This window comes from Kryptolebias marmoratus, unplaced genomic scaffold (assembly GCF_001649575.2).
Source record: "Kryptolebias marmoratus isolate JLee-2015 unplaced genomic scaffold, ASM164957v2 Scaffold101, whole genome shotgun sequence".
Taxonomy (NCBI): domain Eukaryota; kingdom Metazoa; phylum Chordata; class Actinopteri; order Cyprinodontiformes; family Rivulidae; genus Kryptolebias; species Kryptolebias marmoratus.
This window is the reverse complement of record NW_023665835.1, coordinates 11,283-19,847: the sequence shown is the minus strand read 5'-3', so window position 1 is coordinate 19,847 and position 8,565 is coordinate 11,283. Positions and strand designations below refer to the sequence as shown.

At 49.4% G+C, this 8,565-nt stretch overlaps 3 protein-coding genes across 3 annotated transcripts in view; 2 read left to right on the top strand and 1 right to left on the bottom strand.

Moving 5' to 3' along the window:
* Window positions 1-38: 38 nt before the first annotated feature.
* Window positions 39-1,626, top strand: LOC108229059 (gamma-aminobutyric acid type B receptor subunit 2). Its single transcript, XM_017404716.3, has 4 exons — window positions 39-301; window positions 479-551; window positions 622-715; window positions 985-1,626. The coding sequence occupies exons 2-4, from the start codon at window positions 506-508 to the stop codon at window positions 1,127-1,129; spliced, it is 285 nt and encodes a 94-aa protein (XP_017260205.2). The 5' UTR covers window positions 39-301; window positions 479-505; the 3' UTR covers window positions 1,130-1,626.
* Window positions 1,627-1,779: 153 nt separating this feature from the next.
* Window positions 1,780-3,360, top strand: LOC119616837. The gene is made up of 4 exons (XM_037974490.1): window positions 1,780-1,991; window positions 2,130-2,274; window positions 2,358-2,466; window positions 2,957-3,360. Exons 1-4 carry the CDS (start codon window positions 1,916-1,918, stop codon window positions 3,080-3,082), a joined length of 456 nt encoding a protein of 151 aa, XP_037830418.1. The 5' UTR covers window positions 1,780-1,915; the 3' UTR covers window positions 3,083-3,360.
* Window positions 3,361-3,557: 197 nt separating this feature from the next.
* tmem116 (transmembrane protein 116) overlaps window positions 3,558-8,565 on the bottom strand; it is an 8,124-nt gene continuing 3,116 nt past the window's right edge. The window contains exons 5-12 of the mRNA XM_017404713.3: window positions 7,396-7,500; window positions 6,825-6,874; window positions 6,667-6,750; window positions 6,432-6,564; window positions 5,095-5,239; window positions 4,939-5,018; window positions 4,117-4,327; window positions 3,558-4,034 (exon numbers count right to left, since the gene is read on the bottom strand). Coding sequence (XP_017260202.1) covers window positions 4,157-4,327; window positions 4,939-5,018; window positions 5,095-5,239; window positions 6,432-6,564; window positions 6,667-6,750; window positions 6,825-6,874; window positions 7,396-7,500 — 768 coding nt within the window. The 3' untranslated portion in view covers window positions 3,558-4,034; window positions 4,117-4,156. The remainder of the gene's footprint in view (window positions 4,035-4,116; window positions 4,328-4,938; window positions 5,019-5,094; window positions 5,240-6,431; window positions 6,565-6,666; window positions 6,751-6,824; window positions 6,875-7,395; window positions 7,501-8,565) is intronic.

Sequence of the window (8,565 nt, the reverse complement as noted above, 5' to 3'; positions counted from 1 at the left end):
TCTCGGACCCTCGGAGCTTCGTGCAGACTCCTCTCTGGGCTTTTTGCTGCAGGAACCGAAGAAGATCTCCAGAAGAAGGACCGAAGGATGTTTGGGTGGAACCGCCTGCAGGGAAAGAACAGAGGAACTCAGTTTTTGTGTCTGTTCTTCTCTGGTTCTTCTGATTGTTACGTCTTGTTTGTTTTATTGACAGATCAGTTTTGTTCTGTGGAGCAGCAGCGAGCTGCAGGATAAAGCGGAGGAGGAGGAGGAGGAGCAGCTGAGGAGGTGGAACCAGGAGCTGAAGAGTCAAGGAGCTCAGGTGCAGATGGAGATCAGGTCCTTTAAAGTGCTCCAGGACACCAGAGGGTCTCCTCTGACTCAACCTTCAGCTTTTTAAAATATTAAACTTTATTTACTTTCAAATCTCTTCAGCTGCTGCTTTTAGCTTTTAGCTTCTAGCTTTTAGCTGCTGTTGAATGTTTGTGTTTACCTGCAGCTAGACGTTCAGATAGAAACCATCACCATGCTGCTGGCTGAGATGTTTCAGGAGGAAACTGCAGAGGAACACGGTAACGTTCTGATGATGCTGCAGAAGAAGAATCGGAACCTTTTCACCGTTTAACCTTTTTCTCTCTGCAGACGCTGGAGGCAGATCTCTGATCCATGAAGCTCAGATCTGTTCTCAGAGCAGGAGAACCGCTGCAGGTCCAGAAGACCAGAACCGCCCTGAAGAGTGAGTGGAACCAGAGTCCAAACAGGACCGAGTTTAGAGCTCCAAACAGTACCGGGTTTAGAGCTCCTAACAGGACCGGGTTTAGAGCTCCTAACAGAACCGGGTTTAGAGCTCCAACAGGACCGGGTTTAGAGTCTCTTCTTTCAGATTGTATCCGGTGTTCCTCAGGGATGTTGACTCCGCTGCACGTTGACCAGCTGGTCCAAACTGAAAACAAAGTTCACTTCCTGTTCTGTTGCTCATCGTCTCGCCGTCTTTGTGTCTCTCAGTGTTCGGCGCCGTCTGTCCGTCCAGCTGCCCATCCTCCATATGTCCTACCTGCCCATCATCGGCGGCGTCAGCACCAGCAGCTCCAGTCTGTTCAGCAGCCAGGAAGTGTTTGTCTACAATCATGACAACTTCCTGTTCGCTTGACGGGACGCGGCGGCCATCTTACCTCAGATCTACGACAGAGAAATAAATATTTATATTTGTTTGTTATAAACAGTTTCTGTGCTGCTGCCTTCCATCAGGAAAAATGAAAATAATTAAAGTTTTTACACAAAAAGCAGAAGAAGAACGTCTCTTTGTTGTTTCGACTCCTTCATACAGAGTCATGTTTAATCTGTAAACAGAGTCCGGGTGGACAGAGAGAGACAGGCGGACAGAGAGACAGACAGAGAGAGACAGGTGGACAGAGAGACGGATGGACAGAGAGACAGACAGGTGGACAGTTGGACAAACAGGGACCTGACTGAAGAAAAGGACAGAATAAAAACCAGACGGAGGTTTTTTGTTCCGGCCTCACGGCGGAATAAACGTTCGGCAAGTTTAGGGAATTTCTGAACCTGAATTTTTTTAGTAAACATGAACTTTGAGCTGCTGGACTTTAAACGTTCCAGTTTGTCCAAATTAAAAAGTAAATATCGAAGAACTTTGATCTAAATGAAGGAAATGAAAGATTTAAAGAGGTTCGTCCTCCAAACCTCCGCCGTCAGGAGGAGAAATCAGTAAAGTTTGTCGTTTGGACGTTCAGCTGAGACTTTATCTGTCTTTTAACAGCAGTTTAAAATTGTTTCTGCTTCCTGCTCTTATTCTGGACAAACAGTCTTTGTGTCCTGCTGATGTGATGTTGGACGGGTCAGAACCCGGAGGGAGGAGCTCCTGGACTCTTTAAATCCTCCTGAGCTGAGATCAGGAACAAACCAGCTGAGATCCATCATGACTTCCTTCCAGGTCCTCCTGTGTGCAGCAGCTGCGACTCTGCTGGCTGCGTCTGTGGAGTCCTCCTCAGGAGGTAAGGTCCTCCTCAGGAGGTAAGGTCCTCCTCAGGAGGTAAGGTCCTCCTCAGGAGGTAAGTCCTCCTGAAGCTCGTCGCTTTAAGGAACCAGACTCTTCTGCAAAGTCAGTCTTTGGTTTCTTCCCACCCTGACAGGAAGCTACAGCAACTATAACTTCGAGCTGTCGGGCCAGGCTCTCACAGACCTCTACAACAGGCCGGTGCACCTGGCTGAGCGGGTGGAGAGGCCTTTGGGAGGAAGTTCAGGCGCTGCTCGCCCCTTCAGCCACACCGGAGTCCGGTCAGTTCATGTTAGAAAGAAATGCATGGTGTGGTCCTGCTGCTGAGAACCAGCAGCTCCTCAGCTGTCTCGTTGTCCTGCAGGGTGACGCTTGGGGACGGCTCTCAGTGGCTCATCCATAAAGGAGACGGCTTCGGACTGTCCTCTCAGACGGTGGTGACTGACGCTCGGCACATGAGCTCAGCCTGGAAGGTGAGCTTGGACAGGTTCACCCAATCAGGACCCAGTTTGGTCCAGCTGACAGACAGAGAGCCCAAACCATCAGCCCTCCACCGCCGTGCTGACAGCTGGGAGGCGCTGTTTGCTGCAGTGCATTCTGGGTAACCGTCTGTCCTCTGGTCTCATGTGTCCAGAGGACAGATTGTTGTTCAAACATCTAAACGTTCAGCTCGGCTGCTTTTATCTGGTTTTAGACGTAACTCAAACAAAACAAAAAGGAAGTGTATTTTATTCATTTTTACTTTGTCTGACTGAAAGTCAATAAATCTTATTTTGGAAAATGTTGACAGGAGAGATTTTCAGTTTAAGAAGAATAAAATAAATCAGTCAATAAAAAGATCAGTTTTATTATTTTCATTAAACAGAATCTTATTAAAACTGAAGTAATATGTTTCTAAATGATTCTGATTTCCTGTTTCTTCCTGTGCAACGCTGCCCCCTGCTGGTGGGTTTCTGCCTGCAGACCATCAGAACCAAAGACTTCGGAGGAACCAGAACCGTGTCGGACTTCGTGTCCGCCGGAGGCCCCAACTACAACCTGGTGCTGGACAACTGCCACCTGGGCTCCCGCAGGATGATGAACCAGTGAGGCTCCTCGTCCTGGTCCCGTCTCTCTGAGGACGTCAGAGGACGTCAGGGGACATCAGAGGACATCAGAGGACGTCAGGGGACATCAGAGGACATCAGAGGACATCAGAGGACATCAGAGGTTCCAGCTAAGACTACAGGAGCTTCATTGTTCTGACGGTTCTGGCTGAAGGCCCACAGCAGGAGGACAGAGAGGGTGTTGGGACCATCTAATTGTCCCCCTGTCCTCCCCCTGTCCCCCCTGTCCTCCCCCTGTCCCCCCCTGAATGAAACAGTTTCTGCTCCAGCAGATGAAGTGTTTCTCGTCAAATAAACGTTTAAAAAATAAAAAACTTCTGACACTTTTTCTCATTTTTCTGCTCCAATAGAAACAAACTGATGAAGTTAGTTTCTGTCTCTGCAGCTTCTTAGTTTGAAATCAAATTAAATTTTTACAGATCCTCATCATTGGCTGCAGATAATTCAAACAGAACCCGTTCAGGAGAACTCAGAACTTTAATCATTAATCAGACAAACAAACATTTAGTCAGAATGACTCAGCAGGATTCAGATCACACATTACAAACTTTCAGGTTAATCTTCTTGCAGATAAAATAAACCAAATAAAACGCTCGTCGTCTTTTAGTTTTTTATTTTACTGCAGGTTTAAATAAACATAAAGAACCTAATAAATAAAAACTGAACTTTTTTATTTACTTCTTTTCCTGATTTCAGTCAGAAATCTGTGCTTAAAATAAAGTAAAACCTCCAGAACTTCTCCTTCAGTTCTGCAGGGTTCCGTTCGGTCTCGGTACCACCCCCCACCCCTCGTGATGCGTTCACTGAACCTCAGAAACAGGAACTTCCTGAGGTAGAAACAAACACCTGCCATGAAGCTTTTTTCAAATCCTGTTTTCTGTGTTGCTCTTCCTCTTCCCTTTTCTCCCCTCGGTGGTTCTGGATCCGAGCTGGACCTGCACAGAGACACGAACACGCCGGTTAAATCTACGCCTTGCTGCTCGAGTCTTTGTGGCAGCAGATGGAACAAACACTGACCCGGTCCCGACCCGGTCCCGACCCGGTCCCGACCCGGTCCTCAGCTCATGGTCCTCAGGCTCTGGTAGCTGCGGTTCTGCTGAGGGCTCAGCAGGGGGGTCCGGGTGTCCACGTCCCGGGACAGGACGGTCGGCCCGGCTCGGCGCAGGTGCAGCCGGATCCAGCCGTAGACCAGGCAGTTGAAGAAGCCCTGAGAGGCCGAGGTGAGAGCCTGAGGACGGAGAACGGGCCGAGATCAGAACTTTCCAGATCCACTCTGCTTTTATAACATTTTATTTCTGGCAGCTCGGAATAAAACAACTTTTCCTTGAATGTTAGGAAACTCTGAGTCCTTCAGTGTGAGCGTCTGTCTGTTAGCAAAATATCTCCTGCACCACAGGACAGATTTGAATGAAACTTTCAGGAAACAATCTTTGGATGAACGGCTGCAGCTGAACACAATTCAACATGGCCGCCACAGCCAACTGACCTTAAAAAAGACAGAAATGGCTGACACTGAGCTGGTAGCAGCTGAGAGGCGTTTCCAACACAGCCTCTGAGCTTCAGGTGAGTTTCAGGAGTCCTGACCCCTGACCCCCGACCCCCGTTTGGACCTGAAACCCGACTCATCCGAGTCTGCGGCGTTTCTCCGGAGGACTCGCAGGATCCGGGTCAGACCTGGTTCAGATCTCGAACCCGGGCGAGTCAGGGACAGCTGCAGGTCTCCGGATGAAGGCTTGAAATCTGAGTCGGTTTGGAGACTTTTACTGAGCCGTAAAAACAGCTTTTTAACCGTTTTAAGGTTTGCTTCCTTCTGAACAACAAGCCGCTCCACCTACTGACCTGACAAATGTAAAGGACGACGGCCATCTTGCCGTGACCCGCTGAGGGCTTCACCACCCGCAGGAACGCCAGAGCCACGGCTAAAAAACACCGAAAACAGAGACGGTCAGTCTGCTGCCGCCGTGCCACAAACAGCCTCCTGAACGCCTCACAAACCTGGACCCCAGCAGAGGAAGAAGATCAGCGGGTACAGGACCATCCGCCGGTCCAACACCTGGAACAAGGACCGCTGCTCGTTGCCCAGGTAACCGCTGGACGTCACAACCCGCCTGTAGATCCGGCGGGCTTTAACCACGAGCAGCTGGAGCGGGAGAGAAAAGGGTCAGCCGCGTCCTCAGGTGACATCCTGCTTCGTTCCACGGGACTCACGGTGATGCTGAGGAGAGTCAGGACGAAGGTGCTGAGGAAGACGATGATCTGGTAGTCGTGCAGCAGGTGGCAGGGCGTGCTCAGCTGCTGGGCTGAGGTCAGGTACAGCGCTCCGGTGTGCATCAGCAGACACCTGGCGGGACGGGGCGCCGCGAGGGTCAGAACAGAGTCAAACGTTATTCTCGTCTGTTCTGTCTGAGTGAAACCGCCATCAGCGGCTCAGGTGTGTCCTCACCTGTACGGCTCACTGAGGTTCACCTGACAGCGGCTCAGGTTTCCTTGGATGAACACAGGAGTCATCAGCAGCGCAGGAAACACACTGAAACACACAGATGACATCATCACCTGTCCGTGCAGGTGTGCTCAGGGACGCTGCCGGCGGTCTGTACTCACAAGGAAAACAGCGAAACCATTTTAGCCGCCGTGCTGATTCTGTTGGAAAACTGGGAACAAAGACGAGATTCAGGCGGCGTCAGAACCGACAGAAACGCTTTAAAATAATAAACTTGTTAAAGAATGAGACGATTTCAAAGAAACAAGATCAAATGTTTCAATCAGAAAGGTTGAGAAGCTGCTTGTTTGATTTTCAGCTAAGCTAAGCTAAGCTAAGCTAAGCTAAGCTAAGCTAAGCTAAGTGTGCTTGGTTGTTTGATTTTGAGCCCAAGTTAATTTAAAATGATGACTTCAGCCTCACATTTATGGAACGACTCATTTGTTTGAAATGTTCTAAAGATGCCAAACATTTGGACAATAAAGAGAACCTTCGGAGGAACGTGTCTGGTTCTGCAGGGACTGATTTACAGCTAACAGAGGAGAACCTTCGGAGGAACGTGTCTGGTTCTGCAGGGACTGATTTACAGCTAACAGAGGAGAACCTTCGGAGGAACGTGTCTGGTTCTGCAGGGACTGATTTACAGCTAACAGAGGNAAGAAGATCAGCGGGTACAGGACCATCCGCCGGTCCAACACCTGGAACAAGGACCGCTGCTCGTTGCCCAGGTAACCGCTGGACGTCACAACCCGCCTGTAGATCCGGCGGGCTTTAACCACGAGCAGCTGGAGCGGGAGAGAAAAGGGTCAGCCGCGTCCTCAGGTGACATCCTGCTTCGTTCCACGGGACTCACGGTGATGCTGAGGAGAGTCAGGACGAAGGTGCTGAGGAAGACGATGATCTGGTAGTCGTGCAGCAGGTGGCAGGGCGTGCTCAGCTGCTGGGCTGAGGTCAGGTACAGCGCTCCGGTGTGCATCAGCAGACACCTGGCGGGACGGGGCGCCGCGAGGGTCAGAACAGAGTCAAACGTTATTCTCGTCTGTTCTGTCTGAGTGAAACCGCCATCAGCGGCTCAGGTGTGTCCTCACCTGTACGGCTCACTGAGGTTCACCTGACAGCGGCTCAGGTTTCCTTGGATGAACACAGGAGTCATCAGCAGCGCAGGAAACACACTGAAACACACAGATGACATCATCACCTGTCCGTGCAGGTGTGCTCAGGGACGCTGCCGGCGGTCTGTACTCACAAGGAAAACAGCGAAACCATTTTAGCCGCCGTGCTGATTCTGTTGGAAAACTGGGAACAAAGACGAGATTCAGGCGGCGTCAGAACCGACAGAAACGCTTTAAAATAATAAACTTGTTAAAGAATGAGACGATTTCAAAGAAACAAGATCAAATGTTTCAATCAGAAAGGTTGAGAAGCTGCTTGTTTGATTTTCAGCTAAGCTAAGCTAAGCTAAGCTAAGCTAAGCTAAGCTAAGCTAAGTGTGCTTGGTTGTTTGATTTTGAGCCCAAGTTAATTTAAAATGATGACTTCAGCCTCACATTTATGGAACGACTCATTTGTTTGAAATGTTCTAAAGATGCCAAACATTTGGACAATAAAGAGAACCTTCGGAGGAACGTGTCTGGTTCTGCAGGGACTGATTTACAGCTAACAGAGGAGAACCTTCGGAGGAACGTGTCTGGTTCTGCAGGGACTGATTTACAGCTAACAGAGGAGAACCTTCGGAGGAACGTGTCTGGTTCTGCAGGGACTGATTTACAGCTAACAGAAGAGAACCTTCGGAGGAACGTGTCTGGTTCTGCAGGTACCTGCACAGAGTAGCCCGTGAAGCAGCTGTGGTACTTCTCTCTGATTCCGGTGAAAAGGTTCCACACGTAGTTCAGCGTGCAGAAGAAGGAGGCCATGTACAGAATCTGAAAGAGACGTTCTACAATGAGCTCCGACTCGTTTTCTCTGTTCTAACAGACAATAGATGTAGGTCAGGAATGTACCGGGTTCTGACCTGGTTCTGCTGACCCGTTTCAGGACCAAAGAACCAGACAGAAAGGTCAGAGTCAAAGCCTGGATGTTTGTTGACAGGAGTAAGAGAACCATACGCAGAACAGAGAACCTCTGAAGAACAAGTTTCTGATTGGCTGATCCTTAATCCTCCCTCAGAGTTAAAACATCTGTGACCTAACCGTTCTCACGGTTCTGCAAACAGAACAAACCCAAAGCTCCAAAGAATCCACGGACTTCCTGTCCTGTGGTTCCGTCTGGATGGACGCAGTGACGCAGAACCTGAAAGGCCGGCTGGTTTCACATCAGGACAAACAGGAACCGAACAGAAGCTGATCTTCTGCTTCCAAGGGAAACCCCGGATCCTGGTCCAAAACCACGAATCATGTGATGACGTAATGTCAGAGGTCAGAGGTCAGAGTGAGATACCTTCTCAGATTGAATCAGAACAAAGGAAACCAAAACAAATAAAGTCTGATCTGATCACAGATCTGAGACGTTCCCAAACCGGCTGATTGGACAGAAGAAGACGGAGACGGGAACCCCTGAGGGACATTTCAGCCATCAGATAAATCCTTCAAACCTCAGACTGATCGGATTCTTCTGTCGCTCTAACAGAACAACGTTGTTCTAACAGAAGAACTTTGTTCTAACAGAAGTCTGGATTTGAACATAAACTCAGGAGCATTTGTGCTCAGATTGTGTTTTTAATCTCAGTTGTCGTTTTGAGGAAGTTGTGAGTCTGAGGAGGAAGCAGGACTTAATGGAAATCCCTCAACATCCTCAAACTTTCCCTGAAAACGGCTGCGGCAGCTGCAGCTTCCTGTTCTTCATCAGAGCTGAACTTCAGACAGAAAGAGAAGAACATCCAAACCACCGGGTCCAAACATGGCCTCCAGGGAGACATCCGAGACCAAGACCACCGCTGGACACCAAGACCACAGCTGGACACCAAGACCACCGCTGGACACCAAGACCAC